This window comes from Epinephelus lanceolatus, chromosome 6 (genome assembly GCF_041903045.1).
Source record: "Epinephelus lanceolatus isolate andai-2023 chromosome 6, ASM4190304v1, whole genome shotgun sequence".
Taxonomy (NCBI): domain Eukaryota; kingdom Metazoa; phylum Chordata; class Actinopteri; order Perciformes; family Serranidae; genus Epinephelus; species Epinephelus lanceolatus.
In genome coordinates, this window is record NC_135739.1 from 37,835,683 (window position 1) to 37,860,187 (window position 24,505).

Genomic DNA, 24,505 nt, shown 5'->3' on the forward strand with positions numbered 1-24,505 from the left:
CATATACCCTGATCTTACCTGGTCAGATGACGGCTCGACTCATGCACCTCCATCTCTGTGCTTTTAAACTCATTTAGTTCTTTCCTGATGGCAGCCTGAACAGCACACAAAGAGACACGTATTTACACAGTATGTATGTACAGATGACTTACCGGTAAATCCAGAGTTAGTGAAGCATTCTTTGGATTTGTTGTGTGTGTTTGTTAAGTCAACCTTATCAGCAGCAGTCAGACGAGTCCATGGCTTGTCTGCTCTCCTGTCGTAGTCCTGAGCCTCAGCCACCTCCACGTAGTCACTGAAGCGGATGAGGATCTTGGCCTCTCTCAGCTCCTCTACTGTGGGCCTCTGGCTGAGCTAGTGGGTGCAAGCAAGGATGGGTGTCAGTAGCTCATGCGCTGCAACATGCATGCTGACAAACATGTGTCTGTGCAGGAATGACAGCTAATTTTTGAGGGTTATGTTAATGGGGAGTAGCTGGCTCATTTCTCTTTGCTTGTGTTAAAAAATATGGGGAAAACATTCTTTTTTATGTGCAATGTATAGATAATTTGCTTTTTAAATTTTATAAAATATGAAAGACAAAGAACAATCCTCTTTTCTATTATTTTTTCTTTGTGTAACTTAAGTTGAATACCCAATAAAAAAAACTAGAAAGCACTGAAGAATGCACAATCTAATGTAAAAAGTTTTTTTCTTAATTAATAGGAAACTTAATTTCTTAAATCTGCCTCTGCCTCAAATGTACTGAAATATAAATGTGTACCTCATAATTGTCCATGTTTTTTCTAGTAAACAGTAATTCAAAACAAAGGGAACATAAGAATTTTTTTATATAAAAAATAAATATTAAATTTAAAAGGGATTATTGACTAGATTATTTTTAAAGACAAAGTTTAGAAATATATGTATGCAACCGAACAAAGAAATCTATGAAATGAATATTTTTCTGCAGTGGGTTAGTGGCTTCATCCATCAATACCCATAATTTAATATCATCATTACCGTGCAATAACAGAGACAGTCCTGAAATTGCCACTGAGATGAAGACGATAACTCACACACACGCGCGGGCACACACACACACACACACACCACAAAATAAGAGGATGATGTAACAAATAATGCTATCATCCTTTCAAATGGCTACAATGTGAAGGGTGGCAGCTTGGTCACCACGGAAACCATATTCATATTTCCTGCAAGGGTCATAAACTGATGAAAAGACCCTATGTCCATCTCCACCTCTGTCTTACCTTTTTGGACAAATGTCTCTTGATCTCCCTCTTCTCCTCCTGCTCCTCCAGATCATTTCGAGCTGGAAGAAAGAGAAAAGACAGATTGATCACACAGGAATTATCATTATGTATTTTCTTCTCTCCTACTGCATGCATTAAGTTACTCACGTTTGAGTATGTTCCTCTGTTCCAGTTCCTCTGCTGTCGGCCGTTGACTCAATCGCCTGAAAGAATAAAGACGTCTTTTTCAGAAAACCTTTTTTTCCTAGGATTTTGTGTGTGTGTGTGTGTGTGTGTGTGTGTGTGCTTTAAGATCATCATCACTGTACTCGATTCATGCTAAATTTTATCAATTCTTTTAGAAATGTTATTCTTGTGGACAGACTGGGCAGAGAAGCTGACACTGCATGTGATGTCATTTTTATGAGGTTGTATTTTGTGAATTTACAGGCCCTGGCTCTGAGGGGGAGCAGTGAGTCATACAGTTGGTATGATTAATAGTGAGTGAGAGCAAAATGAGGAGAGAAGTAAAAAGATTCCCAGAGCAGGAGGTTGTGACCAGTGAGAGGGTCAAAAGAGAGGCCAGAGGAGGAAAATGTTTTTTTTTAAAATAAATTGCACTGCTGTGACTAATCCTCACTAAAACACTGTAAGATATTGATTTCATTGGAAGATTCAAGTGGTAATCGTGACAAGATGTCCTGAGAGACAAGAGTCATAGATGTTTCAGCTGGAATGTCATCTTCTCAGCGACACTCCGTACTCCCACACGAGAACATCTAGGAGTGCATTACTGCCTTTATATGATAGCCACTTTTCAAAGGAAAAATGTCCAAATAGTATTTTACACAACTTTTTAGCTGAATTGATTTGCTATGGAGACAACTTCATTTAAATTTGCAAGATTTGTATTATTTTTTAAATAAATTTTTAAATGCAATTCACTTCTGAAATCATAAAGTAATATTCAGTTTGTGCCGAGACAACTAATCGATTGCCAAATGCTGATTCTGGTTCTTTCTCTTCTCAAATGTGTGGATATGGAGTACTTGTTTTATACAATTGAATAGGGGTGTGTATTGGCAAGAATCTGGCGATACAATACATATCATGATACAAGGGTTATGATTTAATAAATTGTGATACATTGCAATATAAAGGGATAGTGCACCCAAAAATGAAAATTCAGCCATTATCTACTCACCCATATGCCGATGAAGGCCCTGGTGAAGTTTTAGAGTCCTCACATCCCTTGCGGAGATCGGCGGGGGCAGCGGCTAGCACAGCTAATGGTAGACTGCGCCCCAGACTAACGTCCAAGAACACAAAATTGAATCCACAAAGTATCTCCATACTGCTCATCCATAGTGATCCAAGTGTGCTGCAGCCCCGACATAAAAAGTTCCCGTGTGCGCGTTCACGTGTGCGCGCCTACGCGAGACCAGCGAAAGCATGAGCTTTGCTCACCCGTGTTTACATCACGTGACACGTGCACCGCAGGGACAGACAACAGTAACCAAAGAGCTAAAAGATAATTTGCACTATGGTCTTTTAGCAAAGGACAGCCCAACATGTCTGAAGACTTTGAAATTGAGGAGGAACAGCATTTCTTTGTTGAGCCGTATTTGTTTGAGCCTGAGTATATGGACGTGGAACTCAGGCTACTGGACGAAGCAGCCGCCGCAGCTCATGAGCCTAACCCTCAGCCAGCCGCAGAATACCGGAGTCGAGCACTGGAAATCTGGTGGTGTAGTTGTTTCAAATGCAAAGCAATGCCAACGGATGAGGAAAGTATTTGCTGCTCAGACTGGGAATTGGCGATGCCTGCACTTGAGAATCTGGACATCAGTACTGACGAGACTGCTGCTCTTCAGAGACTGATCACCCTGAGCACGCACACATGAACGCGGAGCACAGAGAAGCAGTCAGAGCTACAGGCTACAGTGAGGCTAAAAACAGAGTTCATATGACGTTTTTCGAAACAACTTTTTATGTTGGGGCTGCAGCACACTTGGATCACTACGGATGAGCAGTATGGAGATACTTTGTGGATTCAATTTTGTGTTCTTGGATGTTAGACTGGGGCGCCGTCTGCTAATAGGTGTGCTAGCCGCTCTCCCCGCCAATCTCTGCAAGGGATGTGAGGACTCTAAAACTTCAACAGGGCCTCCATCGGCATATGGGTGAGTAGATAATGGCTGAATTTTCATTTTTGGGTGCACTATCCCTTTAAGGAAAACTGTCTCAGTATAAAGAACACACTACCATAGGCATTAAAAAGTTAACTTTATAATCAGAACAGTGGGATCTGCATTATTATTTATAACCGTCCTAGTACCATTCAACGCTATAGCGTATATATAAAATGAGCAAAGGAATTCACTTTAAAAAATAAAAAAATCAATTAAAAAAAGATTAAATGAAAGTTTTTACAGGATTCTTTTGGTAAACAAATTTTCAAAAAATCTGTTAACAAGTAAAAATTGATATTGTTTTTTAGAAGCAATACACTATCACAAAACAATATCATGATACTCAAGTGTATCAATATTTTCTTTACACTTGTAAAATCGAGTATAAAGTATCTTTGCGTTTTGGACTGATAGTCAAACAAAACAAGCAACTGAGGAATTAGTCTCTGGTAAACTGTTATAGGCATATTTTTCTGTAATTTTCTTAATGAAACAATTCAGAAAATTCTTAACATATAAATCAATAATGAAAATTAGCTTGAAAAATCATTAGCCGCACCTCTATGTTCAGTTTACCAACCATAGATAATGATGAAAACTGTGGATCTAATCAGGTGTCTAAATATCTGTCTGATACTGTTTATTGAGATGCATACATCTCAATACATCTCTTATAGCTAGTTTTCTATATAACGAATGATAAGAGATTATGCTATGGGATTATTTTGGGAAACAGTTTTGTACCTACACCTTCCACTTAAACTTTGACTGACCCTTTCAACCCTCATACCACACACTGTACTCCACTTTCTATTTCCCTCACGTCTGCTTGTCTCGTAGCTGCTCCTCAGCTTTAATCTCACCCCTCTGAGCTCTGCCTCCTCCCTCCTCCCTCCATTATGACTCATCATCCATCATCTGCTCCCTTTAGCAGCCAGGTCACATCTATCACTGCTAACATGGGGTAAAGCACTCTGCAGGTCACTGGGCCTGCATGTGGAGTAATGTGTGCCTGTACACGTGTGTGATGATGTGTGTGGTATCTCAGAGAACAGTAGCTTGGCGGCTGTTTATCACCTGGTCAGTTTTGTGGCTGTTTGCTGTCGAGACTCGAGTCTCTCTTGGTCCGACTGCAGCGGCAGGATGTTTTTCTCCTCCAGCTCCCTCTTCGATGGACGGTTACTGAGCTTGATGGCCAGGGAGTCCTTTCGTAAAACCTTCATGGCCAGTGTGCCTAAAATGATCACAACAAGAAGCAACATGGATGTGGTGTGTTAATAATAAACATTGTGAGCTTTGTCATGCAGATCCAGGCTGTAGTGAACTATCACTCTACAATCTGACTGTAAGAAACCTGTATAGATTTTCTTCCAGAAGCTAACATAATTTTAGTAGCTTTTTTGTCATAGTTGTTCGTATTTCTTTACAGTTTATTGGTTTTATATCAGGGTTTCCCCAAGGCTACCAGGCTCAAATGAACCTCCGTCTCATGATCAGTTTGGATTTGAGATAATGATCTGAACAGTTGGCTCACTCATGTAAGTGCTTCTTTCTTTTAATTATGAATCATTACACATAAACAGTTTTAAAAGTAGCGAGCAGTCACGGTAAGAAACTAGAATTACTGCCCTGTGGTTGTGTGCCTCCTCACACCAGTCAAGTTCATCTTAAAACGCCCCTCACATGATACTGTCTGTTTCCAGCAGCAGCAGGCAGCTGTTTTCAGTAAACAAGCTGTCATAAACACAGTGTACCTGATCATCAACAGCTAGCTGGTGAACATTTATCTCTTTTCCACTTAAATTAGGGTGTGTACACAAGTTTTTTTAAACACAGGAAAACCTGCTAAAAATAGCCTATATACTCCTTTCCCATTGCCATAGACCAGAGCTGTGTATGTGGCTTTGTAGCAGACAAGCATGCCTTTCTGTGTGTGTGTGTGTGTGTGTGTGTTTTTTTTTCTTTTTTGATTTGTCATGTTTGATGTCACGCCTGGCCAGAGATATTATATATCTCTTACTTATTCAGTCTCTCTTTCAAATTTGGTGCAGACTAATTTGGAATGATGTTGGGCGGAGATGGGCGATATTTTGTGGCGTTACATCATTGCATCTCGCCAGTTAAGGGGCTAAAATGAGCACATTCACCCGGGTGTTGTGCTTAGTCAATGGCGATAAATACCTGTGATTACTGCAGACTCATTTGACCTGGGTGTGAATGCTGATTTTAACTTTTCCCATTATATTAAAAAACCATGTTAGCGGTTGTTAGAAGGTTTGTTGTGCCGTGGGAAAGGAGCTTTAGTGAAGCATTTAGCAGCAAGTGGAAACCTAACCACCTATTAGCTGTTTGCTAGCATGTTAGCCATAACTTTACAATGTGATAATATGTCAGGGCTTTGTGGTATTTGACCCCCTAGTGGCTAAATAAAGTAAATTATTGCAACTTTAATTGTTTGTCTTATAGTGTGACCTTTTTCACGTGTAAGAAATCTTTATAAACCTGTTTTCATTTTCACCAGCATGAATCCTTTTTTTCTTCCCTTATGTATTATGCATTGTGTGTATATTACTTGTGCAAAATAAATGAAATAAATAATCTATGTACATAATGCTATTGTCATAAATAATTCACATCTCTGATGACAAACTGCGGCACAGAGGGCTTCAAGCCATGTGTGACGTCTGTGCAACCACATGGAAACACATTAATGCGTATGCCCATACATGCACATGCCTACACTTCATACTTATATATTCTAATTAATATTAACAGGCGACTGCGAGTGGATGCTCCATACCCCAAAGAAAAACACCTACTTGTAAACAATGTGTCATCATCATCTTCCTCCTCATCTTCATCTTCCTCCTCGTCATCTTCTTCTTCATCCTCCTCTTCATCCTCCTCCTCTTCCTCAGGCAGGTCCTCGTAGTCTGCCTCGTTGGGGAGGTTCTCTTTGTCGTCGTCACACTCGATCATCACCGTGGGAACAGCGTGCATCATGGAGCTGCAGGTTGGTGGGAGAGGGCAAAGGTCAGAGCTGTGTGCTCAGTGTGGCGTGCAGTTGTGAAATAACAGCAGCTGTATGTGAGAGTGTCACAGGGGAGACAAGTCTACGGACACGGCTACGACCAATCAAAGCCACGGGTTTGGTTATCTATCATTGGTATTTAACTCTCAAAACAAACCGACCGAAAGAACGCCTGTGGTCATTCAAACAGAGAAGCTAAAGAAAGGCAGGTAGAATCAAAACAGAGTAAAATGAATGATTGGTTTGTAAAAATAAAAATAAAAAAAAAACAGGTGTACACCACGTCATAAGCTTTTCCATGAACAACACCTGCCTAGAGCAGAGCCGGGTTTGTAGAGAATTAGGGTGCAGGCAGCCAATCATACTGATGGATGTGGAGGTGTGAGCTGGTGGAGGAGAGGGTGATATAAGTAGTATGCCTCCATTAAGAAGAGACCAGGAGAGATGAAAACAACACAGACTTTCACATTTGTGATATTTTGTCAACAACAGTATTTTCTTCCCTGCAGTCACTTCTGCAGGAACCTGAAAAGTTTCTAAAATACTTTCAAAGAGATTTAAAAGTAGAATAGTGTCTGTATCAGAACTTCCACAGTTTGGTGCTCACCTCTCAAACCTCTGCATGGTGAGGGCCAGGGTCTTGTTGAGCTCCTCTATGATTCGGCTGGGGGGGTGGAGGGGTAGCGCTCCGTACTGCAGGGAGTGCCCGCCCATTGGAGCATGGCTGGGAGGGGGGCACTTCTGGAAGGCGAGCGGAGAGGGCTCCATGCTCCCTACAGGTACGGAGATCATGAGCTTTTTTGGAGGTAGAGGAGGAGATAACTTCGCCAACATACACGGCAACTTCACCGGGGCACCGTCTGCACAGAGAGCGAGGATGTGAAAGGATTAGTCATGCATGCAGTGTCACACATGCAGTTACAGTATGAGCGTGTGAATATAAACTTACCTGTAATGTGATTAGGTAGCCTGTTGAAGGGTTTGGGTGGTAGCGCAGGAGGTTGTTTGTGTAGCGTAGGAGGTCTGGAGAGCGTCAACTCGGCGCTGTCAGCTGGATACACAGTGGACTTCTTTGTAGATTTTTGGGTGTGGTCCTGTTGACAAGCACCCTCACTTGGCATCTGAAACTCCAGAGAGCCTGAGGAGAAGAGACACAGAAATAAAAAACAGTCAGATGCTATGATGTGATGTGGGAGATGAGGCAACAGTGGTGCCCGGCTCTGCTGCCTACCTACAGCTGCAGCGGCTCCTTCCATCATCTCAGTACCTTCAGGCTCTGATAAGCTGGAGCTGAGCACCGGAGAACGCCCGTTTTCCATCTTCACCTCGTCTCGTACAGCTGGGGAAGAGCCGTCTGCACAGACAGAGAATGAGGAGCACGAGAAGAAGAACAGGAGGAGGAGAGTCAACAATAGGTTGATGAAAGACGGGTAGACATTCAAAAACAGAGGAGGAAGTGTTGCAGCCCGAGATCCAGGAACCAATTTTTTAAAAAAAAATCTTTAACAAAGATATATATCTTCAACTTAACAACTATTTTTTTCTATGAAATGTTGAAAAAAAGTAAAATCATCAATATTAATTTTAGCAAACAGAACAAAGAGTTATAGCCCCTCCATGGTAACAGACCATAACCACCATATATTAGAAAAATGATATTAGACAGGGAAAAGCCAGCATATAGTCACATCTGAGAAGTTGTAACTAGAAAACCTATAGACAGTATTTTTGCATGATGAAAGGGCAAAATTAAAATCATCTTATTGAACACCTTTGTCATCTTGAGCCTCACCTTTCTCATAAACCTCCTTCAGCACTCCTTTCTTGATGAGCTCCTCTCTGCTCTGGCGAGTGGACATTTTCCTCTCCAACACTGAGGGAGCAGAAAATACATGACACCGAATAAACAACAACAACAAACAGAAAACCATCAGGCAACTTGCACTGAATACTCAGAACATCATCAGTGTTGAGAAATGTGTCAGCTGCAGCAGATGTGAGTTTGCTGCCTCCATCATTGTTGCTGCCCAGTAATAATCTTGTGACTGAGCCTCTGAGCTGCGCACAGACTTCACTACGAGCTCAGTGTTACTCAGAGAGAGTGGAATTATAAAAGGTGTTGAACACAAAAGGTTTGCAGCCATGCAGCTGAGGAGCACAATGTCTAACTGCATGGTGATTTTATACACAAACCTTATTTAATCGTCTTTATCTCGAAGCATTAATGCACAACCTTAGCTTTTGATGAGCCACAGCTCTCAAAAGAAAGATCACTTTCTTCATCTGTGCATTTTACACATTGTAGATTTGGATAGTCATGCACATAAGCAAGCTACAGTGCATGAGCAAAGTGAAACACTACATGTTAATTTAATAAAGCATTAGATATAAGATATAAGATAGATATTTCTGCACATCCTATACAGATGATACACTGATACTTCCCATTACTGGTATTTATCCTCTTATTTCTCAATGTTTCCATTAGTTTTCTCACAGCTCTATCTTCATGTCTACACATTTTTAGAATCATCATCACATTTCATTTATTTCCCTTTTTCAAACTTTATATTTTTCATATTTTCCTTTATTTCCTTGTCATGAGTTCAACCGCTATCAGGTCAAGTCGAGTTTTGATTTCTCTGCCTTTAAGTATCATAGCTATAACTGCTTTATGTTTCTGACAGTTATCTGACAGGAAGCTTTTGACTTTCACCTCAGACACTCATTAATCACATTTGCCTCTGTCAGTTTGTACGATGCCTGGAGTCCTTCTCATTAAATGAGTTGGATGCAGGACATGTGAAGATTATCCACAGCAAAACACGGGCTGATAAAAAAATCATCCAATTACCAAAAGACCTGAGGTTAATGCAGAAGGAGAGACAACAATATAACAATATTAATATTTTTGAGTTTTTTTCCAGCATTTTGTAGTTTTCTGTAACTGACTCAACAAGCAGGTGGGAAATGGCAGGTCAGCATATCAGCAGATATACAACCATAACTGTCTACTACCAGTACCTACATGCCAAATGTTAACATTTTATGGCCCAATAAGACAGTATATATAAGATATTTAGTGGAGTAGTGGTTGAGAGGTTGTCAACATAAGGTAAAAGTCAGTCCTCCTAAAATGTGATACACTCTCTGGGCATAAGCATTGTGAAAGATGTTTTTATCTTTCTAAATAATCAACAAAAAAGAAACAGAAATATGTTCATTTCCCTATTACACTTTCTCTTGCACCACCTCATGCCACTCATACTTTCTTGGTTATAAAACTTACAGAATAAATAGAAAGACAACTGAAGATCATACTAGATATAATTTTTCTTGCTTTGAACCCTACAAATCTCCCAGCCTCATAAGAGAATACATATAATATACAAATAAGTGTAGTTACTTTCTCTGTATCAGACCACAATGATCCATGAATGCACACATAATTGAAACCACCTGGACTGAATGATGGCAGAAGTCCAGCGATAACACATGGTGCTCACAACATGCATCTACCTGTGTGTATGTGTGTGTGCTGTAAAATGTATATTGTGATTTATTTGCATACAGAGAAAGGAAGCAACCTGCTGTGACAGCTGGGAGGACAGCTTGGCTGCAGGAAGCCTCTCTTCACCCCTCCGCTGTGTGTTTGTGTCTCTCAGTGACAACAGGATGGAAAAGCATTCAGCCAGCTGAGAAACAACAACAGCTTCCATTTCTCCGGCCAAATTAAACACTTTCCTCTGTTTCACAGTTTCCTGCCAAGTGCAGATTGTAGCCGAGCACACGACATACGTACTAACATCCACAATTCCTCACTGGGGCTAACATGGATTTCATTGATGTAGAAGGACAACACAGTGGCACACTGACAATCACCATTTAAAGCTAATTTGTTGCTGCGGTGAACGTTAACAATCAGCTCCTCACAGCTGCTGTGTTTGCATGTCTTGTCTGATGAACAGTATAATTAACAGCGTTGAGTCACAATGTTTGGACAGAGTAAAATAAATGTGAATTAGCTTTTAAATTAGCTTAATTTCTTTGCTATTTTGAAAGTTATCATAACTGTCATTGTTATTCAATAGTTTTCTGTGAACATGTCTCTTGTATTTTCACATTTATACAAATAGTTAATTTTCATTTCTGTGAAGCCACTAGGGGTGTAACGATACGTCGATCTGGATCAATGTATGGATTCAGTGATCAATGATCCAATTTCATCGATGCAAAGTGAAAACATCAATACATATTGCCACCTTTAAGGTAACGCCTTTATTTTGAAATTCCCATGACACGTCTGTATCACCATTTCCTATTTACTGATATCATCTCATATCATTCACAGGCCCCTGAACTGAATCTAAATGGTACTGATATCATGATAGCAGCAAATACCATATTGTTGTCCAAAGAATCAAAAATATCATTTTGTGACGAAACTTGTGATTTACACCCCTAGAGGGCACTTGTGAATATTTGTTGTTTTTTGTGTGCTATATATAAGTGACTTGACTCCACATATCAAGCACAAAAATACACTCATATATGTATACAAAGGTATTCATTTCTTCTTGGTAAGTATCATCTCTTAAAAAGTGAGAAATGGATGACAGTTCTTGGCATGTGGATCAGTTTGCTATATTTTCATATGATTACTACACAATACTCCTTTGGATCTTCAGTAGAAATCTACTTAAAACAACAACAACAAAACACTTGAATTACTGCATACACCAACCAATCAAGTTGCAGTTTACATCTACATCTGTCCAGTTTCATGTGTGCAGTGAAGACTCGGAAGGAATTTTATAAAAGGTATTAAGTCTATTTCTGGTAAAACATTCAATGAAATCTTCAACTCGGCAGCACAGGAGATCCATACAATCACCATCATTTATGAGATGTTTTTGTGTGCCATGTTAACTGACATGCCCTCTGCCCTCTAGTAGCCCAGAGGACAACAATGCAAATTAGTTGACTATTTATCAATGTTGTGTTACCCTCAACAATCTGTGGTGTTCATTAATGTACGTCATTATTACAATGTGAATATCTAACTAACTGTAAGGCTAATCCAAAACATGTTCCAACCAGACCAGGCAGGCTCAGCAGTGTTGATGGTCTGGTAGATGAAGCAGCAGCAGGAGCAGCTGACCCGCAGCCTCCTGGTGCTTTACCAGCCTCATATAATGATAATCATAGAGAGTAGATCTCTCCTGCAGCCCCTATATCACCCCCTGCTCTGAAGCTCCATTCATCAGTGCTGCTGTTGCTAGGTGCCACAGGGAGACATTTTTCTACTTTGCAGATTACTACAGAGGAACAGGTGAGGAACTGGGTGATGGCGGAGGTGTTGTGTTGAGCGTGTTTCAGTTCTCACCAGCAGAGGTCTGCTTGAACTTTTCACTCTTCTTCTTCCTCCACTTCCAGGGTTTAAACAGACGTCCTAGGGTGGCGAATTTGCTCCGCCGCCGAATGGGAGGTGTGTGTGTGCCTGGAACCAGTGAATCTGAGCGCATCGCTGCCAACCTCTCCACCTCCTCAGCTGGTGAACAGAACACAAACAACAAGGTCATTAACAAGCAGGTAAACAAAACACACAAATAAATATGTTTGTCACAGTGATTTTTCTTTTTTCCCCACAGCATCATAGCAGCAGAATCAAAATATATGAGCGCAAGGTATTTTGTTTTCATTTCTTCACATCATTTGCAAAAAACACATACATAGGGTACACAGCTGCAATGATTTACTGATTAATTGATCAGGTGAATGGCTGGAAGCAAATCAGCTACTATATTAATGATCTGTTTTCTAAGCAAAAATCCTGAGCATGCTCTGGTTGCAGCTTCTCAAATTTGAGGGTTTGAAGCTTATCTCAGTTTCATATCACTGTGAGCTGAACATCTTTGGGTTTTGGACTGTTTGTCTAACAGAACAAGACATTACCTTGGACTCTGGGGAAAAAGGGACAGACATTTCCACCCGTTTATTGAAATTTTAGAGACCAAATGATTAGCCTGAGTGATAATGAAAATAATTGCTACAGCAATTACAGTCCAAGATGTCCTCCTGCTGTAAGATGTCCTATCTCCCCAATGAATTCTCATTCGTCACATGACATTAAACCACACTTATAAATTTCTCATCACATGTATTTGATGACAGAAGTACTCTGAAAAATCTATTCAGACTTAAACCGCTTTAAATTTTTAGCTGCCATGTTCTACATGTAAAGCCATTCTAAGTTTCCTTAAGTAACCTCTAAGTCAGGTGGGAAGTAAATATTCAGTTATCATGCTGGGCTTCTTAAATCCACTGAAAAGAAAAACAGATCATTACTTGGTCTGTGATTCAAATGTCAGGGGACACATTCTCTCAGGGGGCTGTGCATAATCAAGTCAGGTAAAGCTTGTTCTCTTAATCACAGTTAAACCAGGGGGGACCTGCAGAGAGAAGCCTCACTGAGGCACAAACGAGGAAATAACCTCCTGACGAGTCTGACAGAGACAAATTAAATATGCAGGAAAGTGGAACATAAACAGGGTGTAAACAAGAAGAGTTACAGTGAATATACACAGCACCCTTTCTACTTATTTAAACAAAAAAAAAAACACCTTGCTTCAAGTCAAGTCTCTCCCTCCTCCACTTTTTCCACTCACTGTCTGACTCTGAACTGTAGCTCTCTGGGCCCAATGGGGAGTTGTTTCAAAGTAATCACGCTGGAGGCTGTTTCTATACAGCGTGCACCACTTTTTCATTTGAAATTACACCTTTGCCACTACGCACAACATCCTGCTGTATGAGACGGACTCTACAGAACGAGAGCACGAGGCCTGAAGAGCCAGGGGCGATAAATAAACACAAAACAGGAAGGCAGTGTTTTAGCTGGCAGTCATGGATGTAAACACGCACCAGCACCAGCAGACACTGATACACATATTCACAGACAAATATATACTACGTAACAATAGAAACATTTACATGTGGAAACCTGTGCAAGCAGGCAGATCAGAAGTGCCTTCCTTTAATGTGACAGAAATGTCGCAGTTTCAAACACCTCTGCAAGATGCATCTATCCTCCATCAGATCCAAAGTGTCCTTAAAGAACGATCCTGCGCTCTGACTCACATGTACACTGACAGTTTGGGAACATACAGCTATAAAAGGTAAACGACTTAGCACAGGCAGTAGTAGGTGGTCAATGACTAACACAAATAATAACTAGAAAATAAAATCCCTTAAATCTCAAGGATATATTTTAAATAAATTCTGGTTACAAGAATGTGAGAACCAGATGCAACAAAACTGTATGGGAGTTCGTTTTCAATTATGTCTAGTATCAAATTTAAGCTAAGCCTAATCCTTTATTAGTTCCACAGCAAGGGAAATTGCAGTGTTACAGCAGCAAAGGGGATACCACAATAACAAGAAGCATTGGTAGAAAATAAGGAAGATACAATAAATAAATTGTACAAAAACTAACCAACTAAAATAATGTGCATTTGATGAGATACGTTTGAGAAACGGTTCTGAAAAGAAATCTTAAAAATATGTGTTTACAGTATTAAAAAATGCGTTTGTTAAACCAAGGAATTGAGAGAAACTACTTTGTTTCACTCTTCTGAAGAAAAAAAAAAGCTCCACCTAACACATCGCAACATGATGCCCTCCCTACTCATCATATTTTGCCGCTTGGGCAAAAGCCTGGCAGCAGCGGTCAACACCTGACACTGAGCCATCAATCTCACACCGACACCAAAACGTCTCAACTCTGTCGTTTAACCTGTCAATAACTGTTGGGTCACGTTAGCTATGTGATGCTAACAGTCAGCAGTGTCACTGTGTGTGTGACTTCGTCCCAGGCCGAGATCTCCGGTCCTGCAACAGCAGTGTCATGATAAACACAAATCAAATCAATACGCTGCACACAGCTTTCCAATGAAATTAGATTTTACTCGTTTTAAATAGTCAAATTTGCAGTGAAGTTGCAGTGACTGGACAAAATTGCAAGGTTGCGCAGATATCACAGGGATTCTGTTAATTGTTGCGATCGCAACCTTGCAACTTCCTGGAGGGACTGCTTTATAAGAGGACACATGGTAGCACCACTAGCTCCAGATCTGCACCAAAAACTAAACATTTATTCCTTCAGTGAAATCTGTCATGTCGTTTTTGGGGACATCCTGCTGACTAAACAACAACAACCCGACAAATGGGACTAAAACATGACTTCTGAGGTTATATAGCCAAACAAAATGTGTTTGTAGCTCCAAGTATCAACAACTGTCAACTGCTGAAGGCTGGTGTTGAGGTTTACTTTATTCTTTGATCAGAAATTTCCTGACTTAAATCTAACTCTTAACAGTTTTTTTTGGTTGGTGCTTATCAGGCAGAATGAACCAAGGAAATGGTGGCCACAAATAGAAGCTGACCAGTATGTCAGTGGTAAAAGAGGATAAATAAATAAATGTGAACCAGTAAGCAGCTGCAGACAGGAAGGGATGTCAGCCTCGAGGTGGCCTTGCAACATGAGGGATGTCAGTTCAAATCTGTACCAGCTCAGCAGCCACCATCCAGAGGCCCTTCAACAACAACAACAACAGCACAAAAACCTTCCCTGCACAGATAACAGGAACTTTTCCATCAAAGCCCAAACAATTCTACAATATCATCCATATTAGACGTAATGACTAACATATTAGTGTGTTCAAGTCAGGAGGAGACAGAGCATTTTCATTTCTGAGGTGATTACATGGTGGTTTTGAGGGGTCTTGTCTTGTGCCCTCCTGACTCATCTGTGTCCCTGTAAACAGAGTGTGGTGTCCTGTCCCTGCTGGTGTTGTCGGACCCCCCCAGCAGTGGAGCAAGAGCAGCAGTGAGTCAGAAGGCTCAGACTCACACTGTGGGGTGACATTCTTTCGGTCAGACCCCAGGTCTGTTTTCTTAGTGCTGCCTCAAAACACTGACTCACTCAACAAGAAGCTCAGAGCAGCCAAACAAGAGTCGACGCTGCCGGGACCGAATCTGCTCAGTCCATTAGCTGACTCATCCAGGTTCTCGGCCCTGTCATGTTTTTGGATTAGTTATTTTTATTTACGGTCTTATTACTGGGAATGAGCTGTATTCAATACTGGGCTGGGTTCTGGGTTGACCAGGCAAATAGATATTAAGCATCAATCTTCGGCATGTCTGTATTGATCTGTGGTGGGAGAGCAATTGATAGGTTGACAGTCACGTCTCTGGGTCTCCAATCAACAGTACATTTTAAGCAATCTTCTTCTTCATGACTGTATTGATCTGCGGACAGACGATATTACTGGAGAGAGATTTTCAAATTAAATTAACTTGTTGATTGATTGGACAGGTTTTACAGCTGGCTGATCTGGGCAGCCCAAGATGCTGTGAGTGTGATGACACCAGTGCTGTAACAATGAGTCCATACATCGATTACTCAATGAACAGACAACTAACCGGCAGCCATGTTCATACTTTTAACAGTAATATGTGCCATTCTTCTGTACAGGCAAATAAACCCGTGCTCCAGATTCTCAGCTGTGAAGATTTGCTTTTTATGTTATTGCAAACTGAATATTTTGGGGTTCTGGAATGTTGGTCGGACTAAACAAGACATTTGAAGATGTCACCTTGGGCGCACCTGAGGTAGTTTTATGACATGTTATAGACTAAACAAATATGGATTGAGAGTGATTAATGGACAATGACACTGATCAATAGTTGCAAGCCTGATTAAGATTTTGGTCGATTAAGTCATTTGAATCGGCTGGTTGTTTTTATGGTCTTTTTGGAGGGAAATATACTGCAACTAATAACTGCTGAAAAAAGATAGCCAGCTCTCAGAAATAAGATTTGGTCTTTACAAAGCACTTCACTTTCAATGATTTTCTGCATGGCTACATCCATCTGTGAGAGATATTAGTAGGCCTACTAGGAACAGCTTTTTCAATTAAATTAACAAATCCACTAATTAGAAACGTCATGATTATCTTTTTAGCCAAGTAACATGTTTTTTATGTGGGGAATTATGCAGGGAAACATAACTAAACCACACAGCTAAAAACAATAAGTCTGAAACGATGCTCCACACTAACTTCACTTTATCTAAACTAAATCACAAACAGGCCAAACTAAATTGATGCAACAGGCTTTTGGAACAGCACTAAGTTCTTTAAAAGGTGACTGAAAAGTAAATAGAGTAAATACAGGCAGTGCTAAGGGCTGATCTGAGTGCTGCTCCCCGGTCTTGCAGAGCAGATTCCCCCCACAGGCAGGGAGCGGTCACCAACAGATGATAATAGTAATCTAAAAAGAGAAGAGTATAAACACCCCTTGTCTTTGCAGCAGCAATAGACTGAACTCCTCTCACCGTCCAGCGGCTCGGCTCCTCGACAGTTGCTGCAGATGTGCTTGATCTCTTTGCCGATCTGGCAGTGGATCATGAACGGCATGTTGTTGTTGTTTGCGGCGGGCTGATGCTGGTGCTGTTCTCCGGAGCTGCTGCGGGACTTCATCCTGGTCAGGCAGAAAGCTCTCCTCCTCTTCCTCGGTTTCTGCTCATCGGACACGGGCATCATTAAAGCTGGGCGGTCGGTGGCGGATCCGGACCCGGACCGTGAACACATCACGTCGCCTCCACGGCCCGCCATGTTTGAGCTGGACTGCAGGGCTAGACCCTCTCGCCCTCTACTCCGGTGGAGGGGGATTTCAACTGGTTTGCAGCTCTGTCCACTACTAACAAGTCTGCCATAATAAAACATACTACTACTACTACTACTTCCGGTTACAACTTACAAAATAAAAGTATCTTGACTGAGCTATACTTTTAAAAACTGCAAATAAACTCTGCTCTACACCAGACTGAAAACAGTCCCTTTAGGTGTATTTAAACTGAAATGTATTGTAGATTCATATTTAGTCTCCACAACATAAACTTTTTTACTGGCGCTTATTTGTTGCATGCCTGGCACACGTCAAAATAGCCAAAGTATGGATTCTCACAAGTCATAAAATAAATTGAGTAGAACTGTCTCGTCCATGGTGACAAACTGTTTTTAGAAAAAAAATAATTTTGGGTTGAAATGTATCTGCTTGCTTCTTCTGACTGGAGTTGTGACTGGCTGAGTCACACCAATAAGCCTTTACGTGTGCAAAGAGAAGGAAATAAAATGACTACATCTTAAAAAGAAAGTAATGTTTCTACCTGGCTTCACAGGCCATCCACTACAAGAATATTTCAGTTACTGAACTACATAAAAAAACATGTCTGACACAGACAGGTGAGGTCAGTACTGTGTTCTCTACTCTCTGTCAGTGTTGTGCAGTAGCTTAAATACAATGAAAAACCATGGGAAATGCCCACTGTGTGTACAAAATGAAGAGTAACAAGAGTAAACAGCCAGGTACCCACTTCATAGGAGGACTTCATACCTATGAAGGTAAATGTGTTGCAAATTGCGGGAGCTTGTAAAATTGAGGCGAGACCTTGTTGAGCAAAAATCTGAACTTGTATGTTTAAATTTTCACTTGTATAACATATTCAGACACCTGTGATCTAAATTTGAAATCCCTGAAAAAAACCCCCAAAATAAAACATAACAGCTTGAGCTGCTGTGAGCTGCTGCAAATTGGAATTTTTAGTCATAGAAGATATTCACACACTCGTGGTCTGAATGTGAAGTCACAGAAAAACTATTCAAACTTATGCAGATTGGTATTTACATAAATAAAATGGCAGCTGCAAACTTGTAATTCAATATTTACTCATAATCATTTATTTCTAACCTGAGTCCATTATTGAGTCCAACCACAACTCAGTGATTACAATCTCTCAAATCGGTCACTGCAACTTCACAAACATGCTCTCTCACAAAATCACCAAGTGACAAACCTGCAGGCCTTCACTTAGCCACACTTCTCGGGATAAATGTGTAGCCGAACTTGCACTTGTAATTCAGTTCAGCGCACATGTGTGAATATTTTAGACAATGAAAATTTAAACATATGAGTTCAGATTTCTTACATCAAGTCTACATTTTGCAACATATTACTTTCATACAGCCATGACATTGAATTGGTTGTCCTATGAGACTTATTGTGCAAACAGCCTGCTCTCTTCTTCTATGAGCACAGCTATTTATTAATTTGGTGTGACAACTCAGATTTACCAATCACAGCTACTCCAAATCAGGGCTGCACATTTGGGAGCAGCTGCTTATGTTACAACCAAATTAATCACAGATTTAAGGGTTCTGATCTCTGCTTTTCAAACAATAATGTTGTAATGTGTAATAAGAGCACAATATTATAGTTATTAAAATGGATGATACTCCACTTCATCTAAAAGACAAAAATGTATCACTAATCGTGATTAATCTTATCCTAACAAAGTCCACAATCTACTCTGGATCATTGTTACTCCATGTCTATAAATCAATTTCTTCTTCTTTATTTTATTTTGAAGCCTTACTTCACTTCCGGTTTTAGTCTATGTCGTCGGCAAACATCCATGCTGTAATTTGACGCAGCCTCGCAGTGGAAGCCAATGAGATTGAAGCAGCTGGAAATAAAGAAGTAAGAGGACTTCTAAAAACCCAAATTGAGGTACAGATGATTTATCTGTGGTTAATTACATGAATCTTTGCAGCTAACATTCAGCATCAGTGACATTCCAACTCCTCTGAGTTTTCGATGACTGGTTTCTATTAAATAATACCTTTTATTTTAGCTTTTTTTTTTTACTTTGAAAATCGCATTGCTTTACACTCTCATATCTTCAAGTTTATCTTTTTGTACTTTTAATGTAAAGTATATTTAATGAAACTGTGATATTACAACAACAATAATCATCATTATTCCTAACAAAACCTACACAGACAATGTACTGCATTTTACATTATGGTTATTTTAAATTCCCACCATTATCTACTTTATAAACCAGCTACATGGAACTCCAAAAACAAAGTTAGAAAGTGTTAAATGTAGCCTATATAAATGAATAGAAAGTTATAATCTTAAAACTAGGACTGGGCAATATATCGATATATCAATGCAGTGATGTGAGATTATTGTCTTAGATTTTGGATATCATAATACTGGAAGTGCTGTCTTTTTCCTGGTTTTAAAGGCTGCATTATAGTGAAATGATCTTATTTTCTGAACCTATCAGACTGTTCTTGTTGCTCTGTTATTTGCCTGTAACCACTTAGTCATTATGTCCATATTACTGATGGTTATTTATCAAAAATCTCATTGTGTAAATATTTTGTGAGAGCACCAACAGTCAGCACAATAATACTGTTGTAATATCAATACCAAGACATTTGGTCAAAAACATGATATTTGATTTTCTTCATGCCACCCAGCCCTAATTAAGACAATAACACAAATTACATTTTAAAAAGGGATGGATTTAAAACTGTAAAGATATTTAGATGTGACTTAAATCGCAAAACAGGCTCATATAAAATTAAAAGTGTAATAATATAACCAGGTCACAAGACAACAGCGACTTTGAAAGTAATCAATAGGATCTTGAAATCAATCTTGATCTCAACTGTAAGCAGTCTGACATGTGTGATTTGCACTCGCTATAATTTGCCCAATGAAAAAGATGATGTACACCCTTTACTTACAGAAAGACACGAGTGAAATGTAATGGATGGTAATTATTTGTAACTCTAAATTAACACTAATTATTGCATTTATCTAATCAGCATTCTCTCTCCAAGTTCCTTTTTTGTTATCTAAGGCACGACAGCACTTTGATCCCCATGTAGTGAAATGTTTTTGTAGTGCAACTCATGTTCTCTGCTAAATCTAAAATGTTATGAAAATAAAAGTAAAAAAGGCACTGATGACAGCTTCAAGATTCTCTGGGGATAAAAGCAAGTCAAATTTAGAAAGCATTAAAAAAGACTTCACAACTGAGTCAATATGCTTGTGAGAGAGACAGTTGGTTATATTCTGTGGAGGCCAACAGAGGGTCACAGTTTGTAGTAACAGACCACTGCCAGGAGGTGGAGCTCGCTCACAAGTAATAAGGATGAAATTAATTTGTCAAAACAGTGACAGACTGTGCTACAGGGTGCAGACCAGTGAGGAGGAGTCAGTGTCTAATCACAGTTGACTCTGTTATCTCCCTCATTTCTGCAACACTGAGCTGAGGTGCATGGCACACAAAGCCTTGGACATGTGTGTTTGAGGCTACTTTGTATGTTATCATTTCACTCATGTACATTGTGTGTGTTGATGTCTTTTACGTAACACTGAGATCAAAAGCATACGCTGCATTTTCCTCACTGCAGATGATGAGTCATGAAGGCTTTCAAATTCAAAGTACAAGGCTGTGTATCGCAAGATGAAAGGGGAACAGTTTAGTGAACAAGCCAGCTGTCTGGAAGGAGACCTCCTACTTCGTGCATTGAAAATGATACTTAAGTTAAAGTATGTTAGTGTGATCAGGAAAATGTACTTAAAGTATTAAACGTAAAAGTTATACTGCTATCTATTATACCATTGGATTATTATTACTCATGCATAGATGTAAAAGCAGGACTTTACTGTTGTAGTTACCAGATAAATGCAGTGAAGCAACAACTACAGTATTTCACCATGAAATGTAGTGGAATCGAGAAGAAAATACATAAGTACCAGCACCTCAAAATTACAGTTAACTACAGTACTTGAGTAAATGCACTTTGTCAGGTTTCATCACTGTTACAGGTAAATACATAACCTCAGGGATTTGCCTCATGTAGACGCACAGCTGCTTCATGAAGAGGACAGTTGAATGCACAACAGTGCTTGACTGAAGTGGAAACATGGACCAAGTACAAAGGACAATGTTTGCTCCTCATCTCAAGTATCACAGGTTTCACTCTCTCCTCTACCGGTCTTATTTTGATGAGTGGCTGGATTCATACCACCCATTAACTGCTGTTGCTTTCTCTAATGAGGAGGAGCTGTGAGACGAGAGCACTGGTGGTGTAGGGCTAATCAATAAATCCATAGTCTCACTCTCTTACACACAGGCTGAGACCTATTGTTTGTCTAATGTGACTGGGAGCAAAGGTGGGAGGACTGCAGGTATGATGCTCATTACATACAAAAGTGACACAGGAGAGCATCCATTGCTAATTTACAGGAAGTATCCGGATATTTTACGTAAGCACATTTATGCTTTCCTACTTCTACTTCAGCATCAATTGTAAATACTTATTATGCAGGATGGGCATTTCACCCTGTCCTATTTGCTGGTCCACCGCTTTGGTGCAGACTGAGATACCTACACAACTACTGGATGCATTTGCATTGAATTTGGTACAGATATCCACAGTGCTCTAAGGATGAATCCTTAAGACTTTGGTGATCCCCTGACTTCCTCTAGTGCCACCAGCAGGTCAGTATTATGATTTCTGACCAAATCCTCACCAAACTGTTTCCCATTATCCTCAGCTGTACTTTGTGTTTAGTGCTAATTAGCTTATGGAAACAAAAATGGTGAACATGGAAAACATTGTACCTGCTACACATCAACATGTTGAAATTGTCACTGTGAGCATGTTAGCATGCTGACGTTAGCATTTAGCTCAGAGCACGACTGCATGTCTGAGTGTTGCCTCACAGAGCTGCTAGACTGGCTAAGGACTCAACTTGTTTATAAACTGACTGTATGTAAAGATGTGGTGCTCCAGCGATTAAATGTTGTACTTCAATAAAGTGTGGGGTGTCACAGGAGACACATGAAGAAAAAAAGAATAGTTAGTTCCTTTCCTTGCATTGAATAAACCCCTAAAAACTCATCTCTCTTCAACAAAATTACACATTTATACATTTTTTTTTTACATGAAAATTAAATCCCTTCATGCCTCAAAATGGCTTAAACGTAAGTCTACACCTTTGTGTCATGTAATATGTATCAAGCTATGAATACGCAAATTTGTCCCCAACTGTATCCCCACCCACCCGTTGCTTGCTTGCAGCTTTAGTGCTCCTGCTTATCTTCGACTCTGCTCATCGCTCTCTAGACTGTTAGAAACTTAACACTAATACAGAACATGAACTGTTAGCTTGACTACATTAGCAAACAGCTAACAATGCATTGTGTATGTTAGATAAACGTTTTCCTGCCAGCTCTGACAAGCTGAAATACCCCTTGTTGTGCTGTGTTATTATGCTAATGATATGGAAAGCCCCACCCTGCAAGTTGACTGGATTGTTTCTTCAGGTTTGTGACCTATGACACCCTGGCTGTCTGGAATCTGTGTTATGGAGACTTGTCACTGGTACACTGCATTTCCAAAGCCGAAATGCTCAGCCATGGTGTTGACTGCTTATTTTGCTCATGATAAGTTTTGTTGCATATTAAAAAAAATACAGCACTGACATGTTAACAAGCTGAAAAACTTTTTATTGGAGGGTGTCTTTAAAGCCAAGCAGCACAGACTAAGATATGCATATTTTTAATTCGAGATCCAAAGCATCTGAATCCTACATTTAACATGGATATAGATAGCATATCTCTTTGCATCTTTTCTTTAAAGACTTCCTTCCTGAGTCTGATACATACTCACATCTTTCAAATCTCACACACCCCAAATTTGTAATATTAGCTATCTGTTGTTAATTTGATCACTCTAAGTCAAAGCTGTGACACTCAGGGTGACAGTGATGTTCATGTAATATAATATAGAAGCAAATTTGAGTTTGAGCTTATGGGGGTTTACTATTAATGACGACTTGAAAATGTGCACTCGATATCAAACAGTACCAGAGACTTTATCGTATGAAGTTGCTGTGAGCTGTAAAATTACCACTTTAAGCAGAGGGCAAAAGATAATGTTATTTCAGAGCCTGACAAGACAAAGCCACTTTCCCTTGGGGGCAGCTGCCTCCGTTTCACTGAGCCTGTTTATACCTGGTATTAACATGGGTCTTGTGTGATCTGATCACAAGTGGACAGTGCAAAATACAAGTGTAAACAGTCAACAAGACCCACTGCGGTCTGGTCTGGTGTCTCAAACCACTTGCCGAGATGGGATGCATTTGACCACATATCTTTTGTTGTGAAACGCTTATGTGAACTGATGCATCCCCGACAAGGACTTCATCATCAGTGCAGGACGTGGTACAAAGTGTTGCGTGAACATAAACTAATTTGCCCTGTGAAGGGATATGTGTTGAATTCTGCCGACAGCTATATCACCAGCTATACCTACACAACTGCTGACATGACTAGCGAGCATGCTAGTGAGTAGCTAGCAAGAGTGTGGATGTAATAACCATCCGCAGGGCCCTCTGATCTTCTGGTGACAGTAACAAAATCTGAACACAACTGGTCAGCTGGAGCTGTCTCAGCTGTCCACTTGTGCTCAGGTCACCAAAAGGCATGTTGATACCAGGTATGAACAAGCTCACTCAGATTCAACCTGAGTCTGGATTCACAGCTGCCCGTAACGGAGAGCAGCGTGGAAGTGAGGAGCACTCACTCGGCGGCTACATTAGAGGACTGAAAACTCCCCAGAAATGCACTGCACACTTACTGACATGAACAAACAAACAAAAAATAAAAAAACAGCTGTGCGACTTGAACAATCTCAGTCGAATGAAGGGTCTCCGAGTGATTTGAATCTTTGAGTTTCAAGGGGCAGCCCGAAGGAAATCATCAGCAAATCTCAGACTTGACAGTTTTCCTCTAGAGCCACAGAAGACATCATACAACTGTTGTCACAGGCTCAGTGTGCTTCTTCTGATGAGTAAACTGACCATAAGGTGTGTAAAATCTGTGGACTTCTCCTTTAATACGCAAATAACTACTGACTATAACTTATAAAATAGTACCTTACTTACATTCAGTCCTTGGTTACTAAAGACTGGTAAATGGGCTCTATTTATATAGTGCCTTCATCCAAAGGGCTTTAGAGTTTTGCTTTTCATTTACCCATTCATACTACCAGATGATTCTGCGAGTTCATTTTAATTTGCTCTGGCACATTCCCATTTACGACTTGGTCTGGTGGTGA

The 24,505-nt window shown here is 40.1% G+C and overlaps 1 protein-coding gene across 4 annotated transcripts in view; it reads right to left on the minus strand.

Annotated features, from left to right (window-relative positions):
• The window catches only part of phactr1 (phosphatase and actin regulator 1), a 41,095-nt gene that overhangs the window by 2,133 nt on the left and 14,457 nt on the right, over positions 1–24,505 (minus strand). Inside the window, exons 1-12 of one of the 4 annotated variants that reach the window (XM_033622001.2) lie at positions 16,852–17,235; positions 11,845–12,009; positions 8,251–8,331; positions 7,690–7,812; positions 7,408–7,596; positions 7,066–7,318; positions 6,247–6,434; positions 4,505–4,661; positions 1,404–1,459; positions 1,254–1,315; positions 214–354; positions 19–95 (exon numbers count right to left, since the gene is read on the minus strand). In XM_033622001.2, coding sequence (XP_033477892.2) covers positions 19–95; positions 214–354; positions 1,254–1,315; positions 1,404–1,459; positions 4,505–4,661; positions 6,247–6,434; positions 7,066–7,318; positions 7,408–7,596; positions 7,690–7,812; positions 8,251–8,331; positions 11,845–12,009; positions 16,852–17,131 — 1,772 coding nt within the window. In that variant the 5' untranslated portion in view covers positions 17,132–17,235. Of the gene's footprint in view, positions 1–18; positions 355–1,253; positions 1,316–1,403; positions 1,460–4,504; positions 4,662–6,246; positions 6,435–7,065; positions 7,319–7,407; positions 7,597–7,689; positions 7,813–8,250; positions 8,332–11,844; positions 12,010–16,851; positions 17,237–24,505 lie in introns of those variants that run through there. The other 3 variants (XR_004501448.2, XM_033622002.2, XR_004501449.2) reach the window with 3 other exon arrangements.